Here is a 25309-nt window from a genome sequence, read left to right as displayed (position 1 = left end):
TAGTCTCGTCGCAGGGGGCCGCCATCTTGGGTCTCGCTGCGTCTCGCGAGAGTTGCGTTCACAGTGGTGCCAAATCTCGCGAGAGAAGCAAGCAAACAGGTCTATGGAAGCAAGCCCAAAAGAAGACCACTTGATCAATTTATTCTGTTTAAAGTATGAATTTATTTCACATTTCATAAGAAAAGACACGGGATCTTGTAATTTTACATTTTTCTTTTTCAATCTACTGAAATTAAATAACCTGGCCAATAAGCAATGACGAATAAATGAGTTAATGAATGACCAAATGAAAGTAAATATCATATTTCACCCACTTTGTCCCTGGCATTGTTAGTCAAGTAGCTTAAAAAATGTGCTATTTATTAATTATTTGTTTTGTTTTTCCTTGAATAACATTTCCAATCTGCACTTTGATGTGCTTACTTTTATGAGGTTATTTTTATTTTATTTTCTTTACTGATGTTTCATTAGTGTGAAAGTTAAGTTACAAGCCCAGATTTGCACTATTTTACATTAGGAGATGCAGAAATGCTCAGAGAGATCAATAATGATGAACAAAGTGATACTACTAATAATGACAGCAGCAAAAAATAAAAGTATATTTGTCAAATGGAAATCCAAGGACACACCTTCAATAAAACAATGGTGAAGAGAACTATTCCCATGTGGTCAAATTGCACCCCAGAAAAAACAATGTATAATGTTAAAGGGCAAACAATGACATTTCACAGAATATAGCTTGTTAACAATATACAGAAAATAGAGGGGCAGTTGGCACTAAAGAGAAATACACATTTCTCTTTAGAAGAAATTACGTAATTATTTATTCAAGCTGTTCAGTCTTGTAGGCCAACTTCCCTTCTCACTGTCTGACCCTCTCCGTGAAGACATTGTGACACGTGAACAAATTAAATGCACCATACTGTTAAATCAGAGAAGATGATATGCACTTGACTACCACTAACTAAGTTGCTGGTCATTCGGTGTGATCAGTGGGACATTGGTAAAAATGCTCTTGAGGTGGATTTATCTTCTGTAGCATTCATTACATATATGCACTTCTTAAAAGGGGGGGGGGGGGGGGGGGGGATCACCTCTGTTGATTAATTAATGAATTGATTCATTAATTAGGTTGACAATTAATCACTACAAATGAATCAGTCATACATTTGAATTTTGTAAATTCTGATTACATTGACCACCAACTCTGTCATAAAAGAAAACACCAAATACAATGACTTATTTTAAGATATTTATTCAACTAAGGAACAGCGTTGAAAAGGGAACACTAAGCATGTTTACATTGTAACAAGAAAGCGTGACTTTAGTAAAGTAGCCATTTCGGACCAAGTGAATGAAACAATATATGAATGTTATCCAAAACAATTGAAAAATGCAATATGCAAAATAACTCACTAATAAAAACAAAACTCATTTCAGAATCAGCTCTCAGTATCAGTCTTTTTTTCAGTTCAGGGTTCATTCTAGAGCTTTGTTTAGCTCTCTGTATGAGAATAAGTAACAGTAAAAGAACCACCAAAAAGGAATGAAGGGCCAAAAGCAAATGAGGAGACAAAAGAGAATGGGCTGAAAGAAGCATGTCAGAGATATGACCGGCATGAAGCACGGTTGTCTTTTCATTGCATCTTAATGATTACGTTCTCAAACACAAGTAACAGATTTTTACACATTTTAATAGGCAATTCTGACAATTATACAAAACAGTCATTACTCCTCCGGTTTGGTGGGATGAGGTGGGATTTCTTAGGTCTGTTCCATGTCTTCACTGACATGCTTCCTCCTTGAGGTCAGAGGTCACTGGGTCTGGGTGTGTGTCTGTGTGCACTCCAACCCAGGCAGAGCGAGCCTTTAGATGAAAGCATCTTAATGTTATGAAAGAATTTATTTTCTTCTTATAATCCTTTATTTAGTCTACTATGCATGTGTATCTTCAGACTTCTTTGGTATTTATATCTTTCACCACAAACATCACATCTAAATGGTTTCTATCCTGAGTGGACTCTCATGTGTTTCTTGAGACTTTGCTGTTGTGTAAAACTTTTGCAACAAACACCACAACCATATGGTTTCTCTCCTGTGTGGACTCTCCGGTGTTTCCTGCGACTTTCCTGTAGCCTAAATCTTTTACCGCATAGATCACAACCATATGGTTTCTCTCCTGTGTGGACTGTCATGTGTTGCTTGAGAGTATATAATTGTCTAAATTTTTTACTGCACACATCACAAGTATATGTTTTTGCTTCTGTGTGCACTCGCATGTGTTTCTTAAGATTTCCAGGTTGTGAGCAGCTTTTACCACAAACATGACAAACATATGGTTTCTCTTCTGTGTGTATTCTCATGTGTGACTTAAGCCGTGCCGGACCCTGAAATATTTTACCACAAACATTACAAATAAATGGTGTTTCTCCTGTGTGGACTCGCATGTGTTTGTCAAGAGCTTGCTTGAAGTTATATCTTTTCCCACATTCATCACAGGCAAATGGTTTTTCTCCTGTGTGGACTTTCATGTGTTTCCTAAGATGCACCGGCTTTTTAAATCTTATCCCACAAACAGGACAACAAAATGTTTTTTCTCCTGTGTGGACTCGCATGTGTCTTTTCAGATTTCCCTGTTCTGCAAATCTTTTATCACAATCAGCACAGCCAAATGGTCTCTCTCCTGTGTGGACTCTCATGTGGATGGTCACATGTTTCTTACGGGGAAATCTTTTCCCGCAAACATCACAACCAAATGGTTTTCCTTCATTGTGGACAAGCATGTGCCTTTTCAGGGTCTGCATAAGAGAAAATTTTGCTCCACACACATCACAGCCAAATTGTTTCTCTCTTGTATGGACTATCATGTGGGTCTTCACATATTTCTTTAGGGGGAATCTTTTCCCACAAACATCACAAGCAAATGGTTTCTCTCCTGTGTGGAGAATCGTGTGTGCGTTGAGATCTCCCTTTTGTGTAAATCTTTTACCGCAAACATCACAACCAAATGGTTTCTCTCCTGTGTGGAATCTCATGTGTTTCCTCAAATGACTAGGTGTTTCAAATCTTTTCCCACAATCATCACAACTAACTGATCTTTCTCCTGTTTCTACTCTGATTTGTGAATCTACACTTTGTGTTTCTGTATAAGATTTCTTATTAACCAAACAGGTGGATGACCTCATGTGTCTCTGAAGAGACCACTTGCAGCGAAATCCTATCCTACACTCAAAGCAGCTAAACCTTTTTTTCCCAGCAGTACATCCTACATTACTTACAAGGGCTTCCTTATATTTCAGAGCATTTACACCTGGCTCTGGTAGCCAGATGTTATCATCACTGTCTTCAGTTACAGATCCAGTATCTGACAAAGGTTTCCAATCAGAACTGACTTCTGTCTCAGAACAGTCTGAGGCCGTTTTATCAGTATTTGATTGTGGATGACTATCTGGATCTCTGTTCTCGGCAAGTTCAGATTTTCCACAGTCCTCTCCATCAGTTTCTGTTTTTATCTGTGTTACTGAGTTCTTGCCTGGAAGCTTTGCTTCTCTTTTAGTCTGAGGTTTCTTTTCATCATCTTCACTCTTCACAGTGACAGCAGTGAATGGGAACCTGGTGAGATCAGCGTCCTCCAGCCCATCAAGCTGCTCTCCACCCTGACTGGTCCAGTGTTCCTCCTGTTCCTCTTTTATGTGTAGGGGCTCTGGGTCCCCCTGGTCCAGGCTGGGGCTCCACTCTCGGGGAACCTCTTCTTTAATCACCAACAACTGCTGGACACCTCCAGGAGACACTAAAAGACACATGTTTTTTCATTGCTTGCATTTTTCTGTTTAACTACAGTGATTGTACACAGCATTGACAAAATGTGGTGAACAGTGAGGGAGTCTTTACAAATGGTTTTAACCTCAGTTTCCTTTCAAATTTGCATCCTTGCATCCTCCAAATACATGAATCTAGCAAGTAAATGAACATTCCTTCAAATGATGCTCAATAAAAGGCTCTGTTAAGGAATTACTTTTTGTACACTAAAACCCTAGAGGGCTTTTAACTCAAAATGGAAGTGCTGGGCTTGTATTACAGTGTAATGCAGTAGCTTAACACTAGAAGGGCTGGAATTCCAAAACTACTAGAACAGCTGTAAGTGGTCATTTTGACCGCTAGATTTTAAACTCTATAATCTCTCATGTAAATACCCAATTGAGTGATGAATGCATTCATTGTGTCATGATATTTAAAAAAACAAAACAAATAACACCGAAATGTACATTTTAACAAGTTTAATTATACATTTATCAATATTCATATCATCGCACATAGTAAACCGTAAATATTGCATATATTTACACAAGACTTTAATAGATAAAACTCAGAACAAGAAAATTAACAATCAAAAGTATCTTATTTGACTATGAAACATTTTATTTTAACAATTAATAATATATAATAAAAAATAATAATAATCAAAAAACCTGGAAATGAGCTGATCTAAAAAAAAAGACAATACCGTTGCAATCAATGGTCACAGTTTACGCAGATGACCTCCGCTCTCCTCGCACAATTGCCACACGCGGGCTTGTGGCATTTGCTGCAAGTGTCCGACGTTTTGTTCTGTTTGCAGTTCCTTCGGACCTGGCACTGCCTCCGTTTCTGTGTCTGCTGCTGCTGCGGTGGCCCACCTTGTGCCGACTGCCGCGCTGCGCCTTTCCCCTCCATGTATTCTGCCCTCAGCTCCTCTGCCAGTTGCTGCAGGAATGTCCTCCGGGCTATCCTGCTGCTGGTGCACTCCTTGAATAAGATGTGGGCATTGATCCCAGCCAGGTCGAGGATGTTATAGAAGACCGCCACTGGCCATCTTCGCGTACCGCCTTTGACGGAGTACGCCCTCGCCATCTGGTCCAGGACGCCCACGCCGTACTTCGTATTGTTGTAGTACATCGCAGACTCTGGCTTTGCCTTCGCCCCACTAAAGGTGCCCACACCTGTGTGCACGGTGCTCAGGATGCAGACATTCTTCCTCGGCTTTCCCTGGTACACAGTCAGAGTCGCATCACCACACTTCAGCACCTTCGTGTTGAAAAGCTCCGCTTGCTGTTTCACAGAGGGGGGCAACTCCTGTTTTTGTTTGCTCATGGTGCCAACCAGGCTGGTCTTCTTTGCCTGTAAGGCGGTGGCCAGTTTTAGGGACGTGAAGAAATTGTTTGTGGTAATGTTTCTTCCCTTCCCCAGGAATGGCTCCACCAGTCTCAGCACCACATTCTCTCCCACGAGCCAACCTGCGTTCCGAGTCTCCTCCTTCCCCAGATACGGAGACCCGTTCACCATGTATTTGGAGTCGACATCTGCAGCCAACCAAAATTTGATGCCGAATTTACCAGGCTTATTCCCCATATATTGGGTGAACTTGCAGCGGGCCTTTGTGGGGAACAGCTGCTCATCAATCGTGATGTTGGCGCCGGGTTTGTAGCAGGCTACACTGTTCTGGATGAACCGGTCCCAAGTGGCCCGCACCAGGGCAAACTTGTCGTCCTGCAGACGCACACGTCGGGTCTCCTTCCTGTCAAAGCGCAGGAACCTCATTATGTCCCTGAAGCGATTTCTTGCCATCGTTTGTCTGAAAAATGGGATGCCCCATTTCTCAGACCACAGACTGTCGAGTTCGATGTTTTTGGCGCACTGTGCGCCACGGACATACAACAGCGCTATGAATGCTTTGAGTTCAGCCACTGTCAGGTCCCACGAGCTGTTGCCGTGGTCCCGATGAGCCTCAGCCACAGTGCAGTCCCTGATGTGCTTCAGCATGCCATCATCAAACACACACAGAAAGGCAGTGAGCGCATCCTCAACATTGCGCTTTGCATGCGCTGTGGGGCCAGCAGCTTCTGTCAGGACATTTTGGCTCTGCCTTCTCCCTGGACGTCCATCTGGCTGAAGGACCATCCACACCGTCCCATCCTTCCCCTTTTCCACAGCTGCTTCCGGCTGAGATGACACCAATAGCGGGCTGAGCACTCCAGTGGGCTCCAGAGCTGGTTCAGGGAGGCCTAGAACAACAATAATAGCCTAATTATAATAGCCTTATGATAATAATAATAATAATAACAATAATAAAAATATGAGCAGCAGAATAAGTGAATAGCCCAGGCTATAACTTAGCGCAAGGCAGCGGAGCTCACCTTGAGCGTTGTGTGCTGTAGCTGCCAGGGAAAGCCGTCTCTTTTTCCTCGGTACAGACTCTGAGTCACTCTCTGAGGAGGTGTCCTCGTGTACCCAGGAAAGATCGCTTTCATTTCCGAGCTCTGATGGATTCCCTCCATCAGAATCACCACTGTCCAAGTTATGAAACATCTTTAGGGCTTCGGCAGTATTCAAATTCCTCTTCATCCTTTTCTTTTTGGACATGTTGTGAAGGCTCGACTCCATCGCAGACATATCAATAACAACTAATCAATAAAAAAAGGGTACAACTATGTTAACTAACTTACAAGTAAATTCGCAAAGAAGCACAGCTGGAGACCGCTAACAAAGTTGGAGACAAGAGAGACAATGAAAGCAGCAAGCCGCGCGAAAAATGTAACAATGAAACCCCACGAAATGATGTGCTGTCAATCTGACCGCTTATGGCCGAAATAGGTAAAACATATCATATTTTTCTTTGTCTTTTGTGTAATTTATATAGAAACTATTTTAAATTAAAATACAGACACTTTTAGGAAAAGTCAGGTAACAGCAGTATTGCATTTTTTCATTCAACAAAGTTATTGCACATATAAATTTGAAAACGGTCAAAATGACGGTCTTGGCCGTTCTAGTGTTAACGTGGCAAATGGGGGCAGCAGATCAAAATTAGGCTTCGTACTGCAGGCTACAAAAACAGTGTGTAACATGAGCTGATGTATAACCTGCACCATCTTGTTACTGATGAAAGTTTTCTCTTGTGGATGTCGGTCTGAGTAGTATAGCAGTTCTGTGTGCACAACTCTCAACTCTAGTACAATATACCAAGAAATAAGCACCACACGTCCTGTGGAGCTGAGCTAATCAGCTATCCCGAGGCTCCTGCTAACCAGCCACATGCTGCAAGTTCTCTCCACCTGACATATGCCAGTTCAGTCTGTTGGTTCAAAATTAAACTGGTTGAAGCTCGTACACTGGATCAGACCTGCAAAATCAGAAACCTACTCAAACTTACTGGACCCCAACACATCCAAGTTTTAAAATTGGGTAAATTTGTTGTTATATTAACTGAGTGAAAAATAATAGTTACATTAATCAAAAAAATAATCGTTAGGTGCAGCCCTAGAGCAGACAACCCATGGAGAGATCAACACCATTGATGACAAGCAGTAAATTGGGAGGTAGACTTTACATGTTTTTACTACAATTTGCTTCAACATTCCATCTTTTATTCCAGCAGCCAACTGGAGGCTCTTCCTTTCTCTTCTACTCACTTTGCCTTGGTTGAAGTTGTGAAGTTGGAGGTTTCTCTTCATCTTCACTCTTCACAGTGACAGCAGTGAATGGGTACATGGTGATATCAGCCTCCTCCAGTCCATTAACTTGCTTGCCCTCCTGACTGGTCCAGAGTTCCTCCTGTTCCTCTTTTATGTGTAGGGGCTTTGAGTCCTCCTGGTCCAGACTGGGGCTCCACTCTGGGGAAACCTCTTCTTTAATCACCAACAGCTGCTGAACACCTGCATGAAGCCCTGAAACACACATAAAAAATGGTTACTATTTTCTTGGAATTTAATGGAAAAAAGTAGGAAATTAATAAAAACGGTCACATCAATAACTTAATTAATTCAAATATCAAAAGGTGGCGTTCCCTTAAGAAATGTTATGATACAGGACTAGAACGTGTCTAATTATATTGATGCTGCACACCATTGATGACAAGCAGTAAATTGGAAGGTAGACTTTACATGTTTTTACTACAATTTGCTTTAACATTTCATCCTTTATTCCAGCAGCCGACTGGAGGCTCTTCCTTTCTGTTCTACTCACTTTGCCTTGGGTGAAGTTGTGAAGTTGGAGGTTTCTCTTCATCATCTTCACTCTTCACAGTGACAGTGGTGAATGGGTACACGGTGATATCAGCCTCCTCCAGTCCATTAACCTGCTTGCCCTCCTGACTGGTCAAGAGTTCCTCCTGTTCCTCTTTTATGTGTAGGGGCTTTGAGTCCTCCTGGTCCAGACTGGGGCTCCACTCAGGGGAAACCTCTTCTTTAATCACCAACAGCTGCTGGACACCTGCAGGGAACACTGAAACACACACAAAAAAATGTCTGCAGCTATTTTCTATGAAATGAATTATTGAAAATTGAAACTCATTAAGAGTTAACTTTGTGTTTACGAGAGCCGTCTAGCAGCTGCTTGTCAGCACAAATGTTAGCTCGTCATTCCTGGACACTGATCTGGTGTTTGAGGAGCCCTAAAAGGGAGATGTTTGGAAACGCTACTGGCCCTCTTCTCGTTTGAAAACTCATCATCATCATCATCAGCCTCCAAGACTCGTGTTTCATGCAACATAGATAATTAATTACGAGCATTGCTGACCCATTTGTCGATACAAGTAGGCGTTTTGCAGTTAAATTCTGCATTTTATAATGTTACTACTAGTTATCAGCCTCACATGGAGCCCCGTTGTTTGGCTGGTGAGGCCAAGAGGAACCAGGGACAGTTGGGATGATCTTTATCTATGAAATCCTGACGAATGGTGAGGAAACTTTCAAATGTCTTGTTTGGCTCAGGTCAAGCTTAGTACAAGATGTCTTCATGTAGAAGGAGTAAGAACAGAAAGGAGGACACATGGAGGTATCACACATGTTGTATTACCCGAGTAATGAGGGAAGACTGGAAAACTGTTGGTTTATTTTTATGAATCCATTTTTTAAAGTTTGCGGGTGTATTATAGCTTTGGTTAGCTTTTTTCACGTTACTCAGCATTTGCCTCATTGGCTAAATTCCTGTCTATTTGTTAGCATTTAGCAGTGCAGCTAGATCGAGTGGTTTTGTAAATTAGTCAAGTAATAATAGGTTAAAGAGGGCTGGTGGTTCTGGTGTACAGCAAATACAATTCAAATACAGTTAAAGAGTAGAGCGATGTGTGTAATCTGTAAGCAAGTCTGTATTTCAATAAACTAAGCGAAGTGAAATCTGCAGCCCTCTTGAAGCTGAGAGTTAGGAGCTCTTTGGACTGAATGAATTGTCTTTTTGGACAGTCTGGACATCTGGAGGCAGCCTGTGTCGTTTACCTCTGTACAACACGGTGGTGTAGGAGATGTGGACGGTGGTGTACCTGAGCTGGAGGGTGAACTCTGTCGGAGTATGTTGTTGCTTGAAGTGGAGCTGGCTTTATCCGTTTTCGCGCCGATTGTATTGTCCTTCTTCATGATGCAGATTCTGTGAAAACACTCGTGGCTGGATTGTTCCAGGTGGTCCAGTTCGTTTGGTGTCGTATTCCGGTTTTAGGGTGAAAAGATTGGAAACCGCAGACGAGGAAACAGAAAAGAAAAAACAAGATTTTCTGTCCGAGGATGTAAGTTTGTGTAGTTTGTAGTTAGTAGTAGGGGGCCGCCATCTTGGATCTCGCGCCGTCTCGCGAGAGTTGGGTTCACAGTGGCACGTTCTTTCATATTGAACAGCCTGAAAATCACAGGACTTTATAATAGATCCATGACTTATCTGTTGTGGGGAAAGAAGTCAGCAGTATGAATTTGATAGATGTGTATATTAACCCCAATGGCAGAGGTATGTTTTGCTATTAGCAGAAAACAGTATAGAATTATAAAAAATATTGATCTAGTTAACATCAGAAAACATCACATCTGTGAATGTGCCCCAATGACTGTAACATTGTGATCTGATGTTGCTCACTCCTGTTCTTCTTTCAAATCAGTTATTTTCTATCTGCAGTCACCTCACAATTTAAAGACAGATCAGTGACTGTAGTTGTGTTTCGAGATCTAAAATATTTGCTGAAAATCATCTTATAGCTTCTCTTTCCAATAAATGTATTAAAACCCCAACTCTAGCATCAGGTTTAAGATTTTTTGCTCATGTGGAAAGAAATTATGCTGAATCTCACTGCAGTGATACTTTAATGGCTGTGCATGATGCACCTTAGTCCTCCACTCAAGTAATTAATTATTTTGACTTTACCTCCATTCACTGCAAAGCTTTAGAAACAGATTATAACTTAAATGTAAATGTTACCTCCATAATTAACATAACAAGCATTCTCAACGAAAAACGATATGTTTGCATTTTTATTGTCAAGTTTTACTGAATTTATTTTAATACTGTATTGTATTGATTTTTTTTTTAACATTTGTTGATGTGGGAGAAACCGGAGCACCCGGAGTAAACCCATTTGTTCTTCACGCCAAAAGGCCCAAGGACCTTGTGAGGCAACAGTGCTAACCACTGAGCCACCATGCTGCCCTGCTGAATGTCAAAGACATATGTTCAGATAACACATTAGGTCTCTGGCATTTAAAGTGTGCAGCAAGAGTGTCTCTGGGCCTGTTAGAGCAGGTCATCTGAAACAGAATCTGCTTTTCTCCCGTCCTGTTGTCTTCAACACCAACTGGTCAAATGGCACTTGCATTAGAGTGTCAAGTCCATCATTGAAGTCAAAAGGCTGGTTGTTTCTGAGCTCCATGTCAGTTTTAGTGTAGGTGAGAGAATCGCATGCTTCATCTGAATGATGCATGTGGCAAACAGCCATGAACTGATGGGCCCCACATGCATATGAGTGAGTGTCTTTTTCATTTAGTAGGTGAGTCATTGTAATAAAGGGGTGTTTTAGGGCTTGCTTTGGTGTGATTCTCTTGCTAGGATCCAGATGTAGACATGATTTTAAGAGACTTAAAAATGCCATTGAATCTGTATACTCAACAGCGTCTCTGCTCGGATGGCATCTTTGTACAGCAAACTCCAAATCCTTATACGTGTCGAAGAAATTGGAAGAAAAACGGGGGGTGACACCTGTTGTCTTCTTGAATTCCTCTGGGGATTTCAGTCTCCACCCTGGACTGCTGGAGTCCTCTTCTTTGCTGAAATACTGCAAGCTTTTTATTCCAGCACTCACCAAGTGGTCCTCTGGCTGACCCAGCATCTGCACCATAGTAGTCATGCAATGATATAGACAGTCTACAGGGAAGAGGTGCTGACCAAAGCACAGAAATGCCATGATGCATCCGACTCCCCACATATCAATAGCTTCAGACAAAGGGAGGCCCAAAATGGCCTCTGGAGCCCTGTATCCACAAGGCTGAACTGTGTTCCCAGTCTTCAACAGGTTTGCTGGAATCGCCAGACCAAAGTCAATCAGCTTCACCCTGTAGGGCCGATCCTTGTTATTGACAAGCATTATGTTATCAGGTTTCAAGTCTGTGTGAATCACACTGATACCCTTCAGGGCATCAAATGCTACCAGTAGCTGGTGAATCACAGGGCGAATTTCATTAAGTCTCAGTGGTGTCCTGCTCTCCTTCACCAGGTCCCATAGGCTCCTGTCCAGCATCTCAAAGACCAGAAAAGAGAGGCCGTTGAACCTGAAACTTTCCACGAATCTTACAATGTTGTTTTTCTCCGGATCAAGAGCCCTGATTGCTTCTAGCATATACACCTCCCTCTGAATGACGTGTTCTTCATTCTGTGTGTGGATTTTTACTGCTACCCTTTCGTTCGTTGATAAATTGAGACACTGGGCAACTTTGCCAAAAGCTCCCTCTCCATTGAAGTCCATTACCAGGTAACGGGTTGAGTCACTGAGGAGTACGTCATTCTTCTGTACCTGATATGTCCTGCTTGGATTAATATTGTCTGCCTCGCTGTTGTATGCATTGTGAGGTCCAGTGTCCAAGTCTTCAGTGTCTTCATCAAATAAAAGATTGATGTCTGAATCAGAATAATCATCGTCCACAGAAAAAAAAACATAGTCATCCCGGGGGAGAAATTCTATAGAATCTTCAGATCTGTACATCTCAAAGTCTGCATTGTAACCCCTGAAAAGGTCAGTTAGTGAATTTTCTGTGAGCTCCATGTCAGTTTTAGTGCGGGTGAGAGAAATAATTCTCAATGGTGCTTCCTTCCTCTCAATCATCAGATCAAAAAGACTCCTGTCCAGCATCTCAAAGACCAGGCAAGAGAGGCCGTTGAACCAGAAATATTCCACAAATCTTACTATGTTGTTTTTCTCTGGATCAAGAGCCCTGATTTCTTCGAGCATGCAGACCTCCCTCTGAATGAATTCTTCTTCTTTCTGTGTGTGGATCTTTACTGCTACCATTTCGGTCGTTGTTAAATTGAGACACTTGGCAACTTTGCCAAAAGGTCCCTCTCCACTGAAGTCCATGACCAGGTAACGGGTTGAGTCACTGACGAGTATGTCATACTTCTGTGCCTGAAATGTCCCAATTGGCTCAATATTGTCTGATTCACTGTTGTATGCATTGTGAGATCCAGTGTCCAAGTCTCCAGTGTCTCCATCACAGATATTAATGATGTTAACTGGTTCTACATGATCTTGAGCATTGAACCTTTCAATGGCTGCATTTCTACCACTGAAATTCTCAGTAAGTGCATCTTTTTCACAGAGACCAACAGGAGATTGATCCCTCATTAGGTCCATAAGACTCATGTCCAGCATCTCAATGACCAGGCAGGAGAGGTCGTTGAACCTGAAACTTTCCACAAATCTTACTATGTTGTTTTTATCCAGCTCAAGAGCCCTGATTGCTTCTAGCATGTCCACCTCCTGAATTAAGTCTTCTTCTTTCTGTGTGTAGATCTTCACTGCTACTGTAAAGCACGTTGTTAAATTGAGACACTTGGCAACTTTGCCAAAAGATCCCTCTCCAATAAAGTCCATTACCAGGTAACGGGTTGAGTTGCTGACAAGAATGTCACTCTTCTGCACCTGAAATGTCCCTCTTGGCTTAATATTGTCTGCCTCACTGTTGTATGACATTTTTGCAGTCGAATGTTGCAAAATACTTTATAAACGCAGGCTAAATCACTGATGTCCTCACTGTGATGGTAACTCGATTGTTACTTTCTCAACGCAGTGTAAGTCACGCGTGTCCTTCCTGTGATCTTAACCCGAATGTAATTGACTAAAATCATATGCAGTCTTTAGATAATGGAACTCTCTTTCAGCAAGTTCCAAAATGTCTTTCATCTTAGATCAAAGCAGGCGCACGTCACACTGTGATGTCACCTGTGATGTCACCTGTGATGTCACCTGTGATGTCACCTGTGATGTCATACTGGCAACTGACTGAATACAGAAAAAAATGTAGTTCTTAGAAAAAAAATGTAGTTCTTAGAATAAAAAATGTAGTTCTTAGGATGTGGAACGCTCATGTGACACTGATTATAGTAAAAGTATTGATTCAACTTCTTTACTCAAGTAAAAGTGAGAAAGGACAGGCTCTGTAATGTACACAATGTATTAAAGTAGAAAGTATCCCTGTAGAATGGCCCATGCATAAAACTGTGTTGTCTATGCACCTAGCAATGGGCTAAGACTCCTTGCTAGATGTTTTTAGGCTAAGTTATGAGTTCTCTGAGAATATTCTCTGAATGTTTGTGAATACGGGCCTAGGCTGATGGAAGCAAGCCCAAAAGAAGCGATCTGTTCACATCTGCGACCTGTTTAGACCATTTCTTCTGTGCCTGGTCAGCATACAGATTCAGCTGCAGTACCATCTCTTCTGCTTTGGATGCAGTAAAGCCCACTCAAGGGCCATGCAAGTAATTCAAAAAAATTCATACATAAATTGATCAAGTGACGTCTCCTTTCACATATTAGATAAGGTCTCCTGTTTAAGGCTTTTATTCATTTTTATTTCTATTATTTCTTTTTTTTTTTAGAGCCAGGTCGCTTCTTTTGAGCTTGTATGCATAGGTCTGGTTGCTTGTTTTTCTCGCGGGATCTGGCAATACTGTGAACGCAACTCTCACGAGACGGTGCGAGACCCAAGATGGCGGCCCCCTGCTACGAGACTACAACAACCTAAACAAACTTCTCTCCTCGGACATAAAACGTCGTTGTTTCGTTTCTGTTTTTCTTCATCTGCTGTTTCCCCCCCTTTTTTTTAAAAAAAAAAAAAACTGGACTACGACACCAAACGACCTGAATCTGCATCATGAATAAGGACGATACAGTCGGTGCGAAAACGGATAAAACCAGCTGCACTTTAAGCAACAAAATACTCCGACCGTGTTCACCCTCCAGCTCAGGTACAACACCAACCACATCTGCTACACCTACACAAACACTATTGAGTAAATCATGACACATAAATTTATAGACGTATAGGTTATAGAGGTTTTACAATGTATATCATTAATGTAGTTTAAAGCCTGTCTGCCAGCGGCTTTCATCAGCCTTGCAGACTTGACGTGATGACAGTGAACACGTCACAGTACGTCCAGGTCCAGGTCCAACCTGCCTGGACCTAATGGATTATTTATCACTACAACAAGCAGGAACCAGTCACTGGCAGTGTAAGGCAAGTTGCTTTCAAAGTGCAATATATTACATATTACTAGTTACCTTCATTTTAAAGTGATATATACATTACAATATTACTGTCTGCGTAGAGTAATATATTACTTATTGAACTACTTTTTAGTTACTTTCAACAAATTGCCCTAGATCTTTTTAAAGTGACTACAACTATGTCATTTTAACCATAGCTGTAAAAAATAGAAACACATTTTTGAGTTCTGTAACTGTTTCGGGTCACTAGAAAAATTACGTCATCCTGCTGTTGTCATCAGATCAGACAGCACTTTCGTAAGTCATTCCTGAGTGCCGTTAACTTGGACATTGTTACTTTGGATAGAAATTTTGGGGGAAAAATGTCAATACTACCTCACTGCTCACTGCCATCAATATAATTACACATGTTCTTGTTTGGATCTACCATTTTTGAGGAGAACTCAATCTTTCACATTATTGATTAGTTTATGTTAATTTTCAATGTTTGATAATTTCCTAGAAAATGGTCTGCCAACATGTGTGTGTGTGTGTTTCAGTGTTCCCTGCAGGTGTCCAGCAGCTGCACCAGAAGGAAGCAGAGTCCCCACACATAAAAGAGGAGCAGGAGGAACTCTGGACCGGTCAGGATGGAGATGCTGCTATCACCAGGTTCCCATTCACTGTTGTCACTGTGAAGATTGAAGATGATGAAGTGAAATCTCAGACCTCACAGCTTCCAGCGAGCAGCTCAACAACACAGATAAAAACAGTAACTGACAGAGAGGACTGTGGAGGATCTGAACCTGCCAGGAACCGAGATCCAGGTAGTCATTCGCAACCAAATACTGACGAATGATGATTGGCAAGACCCTTCATCAGATTCTGCAGTTCTGAGGAATAAAATATATCCTGTATATTAATAATATTCTTTATATTTGGGATTTATGCACACAATTCTGCTTTATAGTGTAGAGAACAGCTGCAGTGTTTGTGTTCATGTAATCCTTCATATCTAATTGATATTCATATATGTTCTTTAAGGTACAGAACCACACGCATGGAAACTGTGAATTTGATGACGCACAGTGAAAGTAAATTACATATTGTGCATTTAATCATAGCCGTATAGAATTAGGAATAAAAAAGATGTATGAGATTTGTAACTGTTGTCATCAGATCAGACTGCATTTCTGTCAGTCATTCCAGGGTGCTGTTAAAAATGATGCAGTTTATTGAATTTGGAAGAGTTGTTGAGAATAAAGGGTGCATGTTGGAAAATTGGGGGTAAAAAATATCTTCACTGGTCACTATAATTACACATGTTCTTGTTTTGAATCCTAACATTTCTTAGGTGAACTTCATCTTTCGCTTTCACATTATTGATTAATTCGGGTTCGTTTTCAGTTTTTTATAATTAATTTCCTAGAAAATGGCTGCTTACATTTCTCTGTGTGTTTCAATGTTCCCTGCAGGTGTCTGCCAGCTGTTGGTGATCAAAGAAGAGGTTTCCCCTAAGTGGAGCCCCAGCCTGGACCAGGAGGAACCAGAGCCCCTTCACATGAAAGAGGAACAGGAGGAACACTGCAACGACTCTGGGCTGGAGGAGGCTGACGATACCAGCTTTCCATTCACTGTTGTCATTGTGAAGAGTGAAGAAGATGAAGAGGAGCCTCAAACTTCACAGCTTTATCAAAGTCAAACTGAGGAAAACAGAGAAACAGAGCCTCCAACGAGCAGCTCAGCAACACAGACCAAAATGGAAACTGATAGAGAGGACTGTGGAGGATCTGAGCCTGCCAGGAACCGAGATCCAGATAATCATCCACAACTAAATACTGATAAAAAGGCTTCAGACTGTTCTGACACAGATGTCAGTTCTGATGATTGGCAAGAACCTTTGTCAGATTCGGAGTATAGAGTTGAGGAAGGAGAGAGACCATTTGGTTGTGATATTTGTGGGAAAAGATATAATCAGCTACATCATCTTAAGACACACATGAGAGTCCACACAGGTGAGAAACCATTTGCTTGTGATATTTGTGGTAATAGATTTACACAACAGGGGAATCTGAAGACACACATGAGAGTTCACACAGGAGAGAAACCATTTCTCTGTGGTGATTGTGGAAAGAGATTTTCAGAAAAGGGCCATCTGAAGACACACATGAGAGTTCACACAGGGGAAAAACCATTTTGCTGCGGTGATTGTGGAAAAAGATTTTCAGAACAAGGAAATCTAAACACACACATGAGAGTCCACACAAGAGAAAAACCGTTTGGCTGTGGTGATTGTGGAAAAAGATTTTCAGAAAAGGGCCATCTGAAGAAACACATTAGAGTCCACACAGGAGAGAAACCATTTGGTTGTGGTGTTTGTGGTAAAAGATTTACTGAACAGGGTGATCTGAAGAAACACACGAGAGTCCACACAGGTGAAAAACCATTTGGCTGTGATGTTTGTGGTAAAAGGTTTACACAACCAGGAATTTTGAAGACACATATGAAAGTCCACACAGGAGAGAAACCCTTTGGTTGTGATGTTTGTGGGAAAAGATTTACGCATCAGGGAGATCTCAAGACACACATGAGAATCCACACAGGAGATAAACCATTTGATTGTGACGTTTGTGGGAAAAAATTTAACCGGCAGACACATCTTAATGCGCACAAGAGAGTCCACACAGGTGAAAAACCATTTGGTTGTGAAGTTTGTGGGAAAAGATTTATACAAGAGGAAAGTCTCAAGAAACACATGCGAGTCCACACAGTGGAGAAATCATTTGGTTGTGATGTTTGTGGGAAAAGATTCCAACGGCAGTCACATCTTACTACACATGAGAGAGTCCACACAGGTGAAAAACCGTTTGGTTGTGATGTTTGTGCTAAGAGATTTACACAACAGGGAAGTCTGAAGATACATATGAAAGTCCACTCTGGAGTCGCAGGGGTTGTTGATCAAACATTTCATTGAATGGTATTGTTTTATTGCAGTTTGTTTTATTGTCTATTCTATAGTTTTTTTTTAAACATACCTTTACATACCAAAACTACCTTTCTTGTTCGTTTTTCGGTTAACTTTCTTTATACTTCTTTCTCAGCCAAGTTTTCTCAGCCAGACTCCACTCAGAACGTCTCTTCAGAGTCCTAGAAATCATGACTCATGAATAGACCATGAGAACTCGTTACCAGACTCAATACGGCAGCTATTCATTCATCCATTTGTTTTTTCTGGGGGCATATTTTCATTGCCATTCCTCGTTGGGTTGTCCACACGTGCATTAAGGCCAGTGCCTAAAAAGTTGTGAGACTGCGGATAACATAAAACAGACTGTGATCATTTGTAATCATGCAGTCATCGTTTACTGACAACGGTTTTATGAAGTGTAGTAATATCCTTTATGTGATCATGTTTCTCAAACATCCTCCATCCTTGCTTGTGAACGTCGGAGTCTTTTGAAGATGTCCCTTTCACACCCAATCATGATACCATCTTTTAATATTAATCTAATTTAATTTTGCATAGTCGTTAAAAATACACCTCCACCACAGGGCCTGTTAAGTTTTTTTTTTAATCATTATTCATCTCTTCCAGTATGCCTGCGTCTTCTAATATAAATTCGGTCCAGTGTAAATACTGTCTGTAGTATTTCAGACACGTTTGTGAATATTGTTCCAGAAATAGCTCAAGTGTGTGCACCCTCAAAACATATGAGATCCCCATTATCTGAATTAAATCTTAGGCAGCAAGAAGAAACACGGGGTTGATCTGCTGTAGCCTTTGTGAGGTGTAATACACACGGTATTATATATTTAATATATATATTTAATTGCATAAATCTGTGTTGAACAGAGTATTTTGTGATTTTTGTTTTAATGTTTGACAATCTTTCAGCATATATTCATATCAAACATCTTTTTTCCATTTATGTTAATACAATGCAAAGTTGCTTTTCATATCACTGTTCTAAGCATTGTATACCGTTGGTACAGTATGTGGTCCTTCTATTCTGTGCTTTCCTGCAAACATTGAAACATACGGCACACAAGAAGGTTTTTTGTTAGCTTGTGCAAATTCTTTAATGAGCCTGTGAATGGAATTGACCTTTAGGAGAAAGGGTTAACCATCTGTTGTGCAGGTTGGAAATGTGTTTTCTCTTTGAAGCCAGGACCTTAAAGCCCGCAGTTGCACTGCAGGAGGATGTATTTTAAAAGTATTTAAGTTCAGCTCTCCTGTAGTTAAGGGGCCTTGTGACGTTTATCTTCACTCTTCTATCTTTACATGTTTTTACCAATGAACCTGTTTACCTGAAGAATGTTCCAAGCATGTGTGCATACATTTACAAAAATCAATGAAGTTGATGGGGTGAATCAATAAATATATTGTCTTTGTACTTTTTTTCCCAATGTAGTGTATGTCAAAATGACAAACAGAAATCACAGATAAACTATATAGCATTGTAATAGGCTATCCTGTAGAAAATGTAATTACAGGGTTGCCAAGTCCTCTTATCATAAGTCACTGACAAATATTGGTTGTCACGGGTTGCCGTTTTTTGGGCTGGTTTCTCAAGTCCAGTTGCTTCTCTGGGTTTACTCCCATGTCTCCTGCCTAACAGAGAAAAAATGCCTCTTTAGTTATGCAGTCTAATCATCAAGTGAACTCTCCCTCTCACATATAGGTACGTTTTATTTTTATTTTTTTCCTCTTTTTTTAGATCCAGGTCACTTCTTTTGAGCTTGTTTCCATGGACCAGGTTCCTTGTTCTTCTCGCGAGATCTGGCAACAGTGCCTCCACCGTAAAACGCAACTCTCGCGAGACACTGCGAGACCCAAGATGGCGGCCCCCTACTACTACTAAACAAACTTCTCTCCTCGGACGTAAAACCTTTTTGTTCCTGTCATATTTGTCTTCACCTGCTGTTTCCAGTTTTCACTCCAAACCCGGACCACGTACTAAACGACCTGGACCCGCAGGAACGACGAGTGTTTTCACAGAATCTGCGTCATGAACGAGGACGTGAAAACAGCCAAAGCCAGCTCTACTCCGAGCAACAAAAGACTCCGACAGAGTTCCCCCTCCAGCTCAGGTACACCACCGTCCACATCTCCTACACCACCGTGTTGAACAGAAGTTAGCGACACACGCTGCCTCCAGGTGGCTTTTCTACATCTATTTATGAATAAATGTGGGAGCGGAAATGAAACTCGTGTGCGCCCGTTTCCAGAAATGCTTTTAAGATTTCTGAAACTGAATCAGACGCATGTACAGCTGTGTAAATCTGACACAAAGAAGACGTGTGTGCCTGTTTCCGTTCTCGTAGGTTATGCACGAAGTATTTAGTGGTGAATCTACACAGGTGTACTCCTGGTGGCCTTCATTGGATAACAGCTGTAACGGAAAGTAAGAGGATATGATATCTTACGCGTTTCGACACACGTCACTCACAGTGTGACATTTAATGACTGAAGTGTGTCTTTAACACCTGCACAAGAAAATCAGTGTTATTCTGTGTTAAAATGGACTGAAACAACTCTAGAGAGCAGAAGTCACCCCACTTCCGGTGGAGCCCATGGGACCTTATTTCAGAAAAAATACGTGCGATTCATGGCACAATTCAAGTGGGATCAATACATTATTTGTAATCAAGGATATTCAGAGATACTCTTTTCTTTCCCTCTTCCCTCAATTAAAACACCAAAGTCCTCTCATGGGTTAAAAGTGCTGCCGACTGTGCAGAAAATAAACTGCTGAATCAACAGGTGAGCAGTACAAGAGAAGACGCTCACTGTCTGTAGTGTTGCTGTGTTAGTTTACTGCTAATGCAAACCAAACATGTCCTTCAGCTGCAGCCTCACATTTAAAACATTGAACTGGTGAAACACTCACTGACTTTGAAGTAAACTAGTCACATGCAGTGCAGTGTGTTCAGTGAGTTTAGCACTTACTGCTATCGTTCATCAATGAAGCATCTACAAAACAAGACAATGGTCATTTTGGGCATTTGATGACATTTTAAATATATCAGGGTGTAGTTTTATACGGTATGTGGGAGTAATGGAGCAAGAAGGAGCTGTTAGATGGGGAGCTGCAGGGACAGGGTTCACAGCTGTAACATCTCAGTGAGGTAAATAAAAAAAAAAAATTCCTTGGACCTAAATCCAAAATATTGCCAAATAGATACTTTGCTTTTCACTTGGACAAGAAAATCCTCTGCCATTGTAGTTATATATATATATATATATATATATATATATATATATATATATATATATATATATATATACACATATATATATATATATATATATATATATATATACACATATATATATATATATATACATATATATATATATATATATATATATATATATATATATACACATATATATATATATATATACATATATACATATATATATATATATACACATATATATATATATATATATACATAACATATATATATATATACACATATATATGTATATATATATGTGTGTATATATATATATATGTATATATAGATAGATAGATACCCCTGACAGTGTCATTGTGCTGGCTGCAGGGTCATCAGGAGTAACCCTTCACTGATGTTTTGCTCCTTTAATCCTGGAACATCTTAAGGTGGTGGAGCAGTTGCAGGGACGTCTCCCTATTGCCCCCTGCAGCCGGCGCTGGGGTCCTTGCCTCCCATGCGTCTTATCTTTTCTTCTTTGCCAAAGACAGGGTTCATCTCCTCTGCTGGGTCTTAAAGAGCTTTTGGCTTAATTGCTGTGTATGGAATGAATAGCACACTTGAGCAGTGCCTCATTATGAGCGCTCTTTGATCACCATTTCACTCTACAACACTAAGTACAGCATTAATACACATTGCATGAAATATAGATGCTGTCAGTTGCTTATTGGCCCCATACATTATGCATCACCTGTAACACCCAGTAAAAGCAGAGCTAGCCTGACTAAATAACATGAACATTTATTACACACATTACATCTAAGAACTTACACTCATATCAACAAACAGAAAAGTAAACTTGCTTCTGCAAAGTTTAGCTCACTTCTTCCTTGTGCAGTTGACATGCCACTAACCAACAGGGATCTTACATCCGTCTCTATTTCTAGTTGCAATTCTATTTATAAACGTAAATACTTACATAGTTTTCACATGTAGTTTAATGCATTTTTTTAACAGTTATTTTATATTTTACTACTTGTATATTGAATTTTACTTACTCTTACATCTTATTGTCCTCTCTATTTAAATTTTATTAAAATCTCTCCATAGTGTGATTATTCTTTTCGAGAAGGAGTCACTGTAACCTTCCAGTTTCTCCTCAGGGATCAATAAAGTAATTTCTGAAACCAGCTTTGAGCGTGACTCAGCAAATGACAGGCCAGGCTATAAACTGAGGAATATATATTCAAAGAAAAAAGCTAAAGTAAAACTACAAGAAAGGATATAATCTTCTATACAGTGTGAATACACTACTCAGAATTAGTTAGGGATATTATAATATGGCTGCATATATGCGTGTGCATGGATAGGCAATGAAAGTCAAATGAAATGTGTGGCATTAATTTTGGGGACCAAAAATATTCACAAAATGCTAAATAAAAATTCAGATAAGTCACAAAATGAGAAATCAAGTGAAGCACTAAAAAATATGAATATCCCTTACTCATTTTGAGTAGTGTATAATAATTTTGACCAACATTTTGATGCAGCCTGTGGAAAAAATTCTTTCAAAGCTTCATTGCTCACTGCTTGTCATTGCTGATGTGCACCATCACAACAGTTACACATGTTCTTGTCTTGTAACCTAACATTTCAACCTGAGGGGACAACATTTCTGTGTGTGTTGCGGTGTTCCCTGCAGGTGTCCAGGAGCTGTTGGTGATTAAAGAAGAGGTTTCCCCTGAGTGTAGCCCCAGCCTGGACCAGAAGGACCCAGAGCCCCTACACATAAAGGAGGAACAGGAGGAACTCGGGGTCAGTCAGGAGGGAGGGCAACTTGGACTGGAGGGGGCTGATATCACCAGCTTCCCATTCACTGTTGTCACTGTGAAGAGTGAAGATGATGAAGACGAACCTCAGCCTTCACTGCTTCATCAAAGTCAAACCGAGGACAACAGAGAGGCAGAGCCTCCAGCCAGCAGCTCAACAACACAGATAAAAACAGAAACTGATGGAGAGGACTGTGAAGGATCTGAACCTGCCAGGAACCGAGATCCAGATAGTCATCCACAACTAAATACTAATGAAAAGGCTGTAGACTGTTCTGAGACTGATGTCAGTTCTGAAGATTGGCAAGAACCTTTGTCAGATTCTGGATCTGAAACTGAAGAGACAGACATTGGTTGGGAGGAGACCAGGGCACCTGAGTCAGGAGTAGATGCCCTGAAATATAATGAAGCCCCTGCAAGTGAAATGGGATGTAACACTGGAAAAAAATCCTTCAGCTGCTTTGAGTCTAGTAAAGGATTTTACTACAAGGGGTCTCTTCAGAGACACGTGAGTCATTTAGAAAAAAGGTCTTCCAGCTGTTTGGAGGACGATAAATGTTGTGGAGTGACTAGAAAGGATGATTCACTGACTAAAGTCAACGCAGGATTAAAACCACATGGTTGTGATGTTTGTGGAAAAAGATTTACCTTTCTGGGAAATTTTCAGAACCACATGAGGGTCCACACAGGAGAGAAGCCCTTTGGCTGCGATGATTGTGGGAAAAGATTCTCCCAGCAGACAAATCTTAAGGCACACATGAGAGTCCACACAGGAGATAAACCATTTGGTTGTGATCTTTGTGGTATAAGATTTACGTTTAAGACAAATCTTGAGAAACACATGAGAGTACACACAGGAGAAAAACCATTTGGCTGTGCTGATTGTGGGAAAAGATTTAGACAGAAGACAATTCTTAAGACACACATGAGAGTCCACACGGGAGAGAGACCATTTGGTTGTGAAGTTTGCGGTAAAAGATTCACACAACGGGGAAATTTGAAGAAACACATGAAACTTCACTGAGGATAGAAACTTTATAGTTGCAGTGTTTTTGTTTTCTTGCGGGGGGTTTTGGCAAAAAAATTATTGGTAAGGACCACATAAATTTATGCAATATTGCATCATTTTGGTTTGACACTGGCTATCTCTTGTGTAAATTATGAAATATGTAAAAGAAACCCTTTCTTGGTTGTTCTTTGTCTATTTTTGTCTTTGTCACTAACTTGTTTCTAATTTATGTTTTTCCTCATCCAAGTTGTTTGATTACTAAAAGTACTAAGTCAAAGAAAGCTGGATTAATGTTTTATTCTTTAAGACTCCACTCATAAAGAATTATGATGAATTTACTTAATCATCTGTCTGGCAAATATACATAATGTTTTCAGCCATCTGGTCTTCCTCAGTGTGTACCATTGCAGGAATAAACAATCCCTTTTGAATGTGCCAGGTAAGTTAACAGGTGAAACAAAGTAAGTGGTATCTGTACTTTTATTTTCACCACCGACGGAGAATGTTCACAGAATGGGAAGAAACCAGGATGAGACCGAGCCAGATGTATGACAGCGTTACCTGCAGACTCACTTCACTGTGGACGAGTGCCAGAAGATGTCCTTGCCTTTTGGGGGGATCACTGTTGCACATACTCTCTCCTCTCCATGCTCGCCTGAGCGCTTCTGTACATTCCAGCAACAAGCACATCCAGTGAGTGCCTTCACTTCTGATGGTCGTGTACTCGCACAGTGCAGCTGGACAGGAGGCTAAAACACTGAGTAGTCCATCACATAAGGCTACTATTTTGTAAAGGTTCACCGTTATAATGTGACGAAATGCTTTGTTCATGTGTGAGGGAGGAAAAAAAGGCAGAGTTCATGTTGAAAGTTTGAACTCGTTGAAATGTTCAGACCTCTTTCGCTCCTTTAATCAACAATAAATACCAAAGTGTGGAACAATTACTTTATTCTTTTAATTTTTCAGTTAATTTATTCAGCCTAGATCCTCCCTCTTCTGAGAGACAGTGACAAAGAGGAAAAGGGAGATGACTGTTTTGGTCTCTTCTGCTCCCAGCAGCAGAATCAGCACCATGGACAGCAGCTGCTCTGAGTCTGGTCCTCTGTCTCATTCATCAGTCTAGCTCTCTATGGTGCATCGTGTTTTTTGCGGGTCCGGCTGGGTACGGGTTGTTGATTGGCGCATATTTTAACGGGTTCGGTCTCATAACAGATTGGCTGGGTGCCGGTAATCAAAAACATGACCCGCGCATCACTAGTGCCCAGTGATTCTTACCAAAATGTAACAGTGACTTCATTATAACCATACCATTGATCACTAATGAGAAATACCTCTTCTTTATATTGTATTGTCAATAAGAATTACATTTACAGCATCTTCTTAATTTCAAGGGCATATTATTGGTATACATGTACGTGTTGGTAGACAAATTAGGCCTTTGTATCTTTTCAACAGTTTTATACTACATGGATCATGATGCAATGTTAAGTACAAATCAAAATGTGGCAATAATAGCCAGTAGGCTCCAGTTAATCAGGTAAGCGGTGTTCTGGCACCAAACTGAACAGCCACTGCAGTTCTGCTCCTTTGCTCAGATGTGGTTTCAATGCAGCAAGAAACTCAACCGAAAATTAAATTAAATAATTAAGATTATCCATCCACATTTATATCCTGTTGAATGCTAGTTCAGTTTTCCTCTATGTGTTGTGGCTTAAGTTATTTTAACTCTCAAAATGCATCGTTGGTTTCCACGGACCTGTTGCATGTTTCTCTCGCGATATCTGGCAACACTGTGCCACT

The 25309-nt window shown here is 40.6% G+C and overlaps 2 protein-coding genes across 2 annotated transcripts; one reads left to right on the top strand and one right to left on the bottom strand.

Annotated features, from left to right (window-relative positions):
• Positions 1-4472: 4472 nt before the first annotated feature.
• LOC141015220 (uncharacterized) lies at positions 4473-12751 on the bottom strand. The gene is made up of 6 exons (XM_073489175.1): positions 10987-12751; positions 9252-9314; positions 8002-8259; positions 7449-7703; positions 6174-6440; positions 4473-6041 (listed from the first exon to the last, which is right to left on the bottom strand). Exons 1-6 carry the CDS (start codon positions 12749-12751, stop codon positions 4513-4515), a joined length of 4137 nt encoding a protein of 1378 aa, XP_073345276.1. The 3' UTR covers positions 4473-4512.
• Positions 12752-14019: 1268 nt separating this feature from the next.
• LOC141015219 (uncharacterized) lies at positions 14020-24638 on the top strand. Its single transcript, XM_073489174.1, has 5 exons — positions 14020-14247; positions 15049-15315; positions 15964-17451; positions 19448-19579; positions 22374-24638. The coding sequence occupies exons 1-5, from the start codon at positions 14154-14156 to the stop codon at positions 23522-23524; spliced, it is 3132 nt and encodes a 1043-aa protein (XP_073345275.1). The 5' UTR covers positions 14020-14153; the 3' UTR covers positions 23525-24638.
• Positions 24639-25309: the final 671 nt, after the last annotated feature.

Source organism: Pagrus major, chromosome 20 (genome assembly GCF_040436345.1).
Source record: "Pagrus major chromosome 20, Pma_NU_1.0".
NCBI lineage: Eukaryota > Metazoa > Chordata > Actinopteri > Spariformes > Sparidae > Pagrus > Pagrus major.
This window is presented reverse-complemented; position numbering and strand designations above follow the sequence as displayed.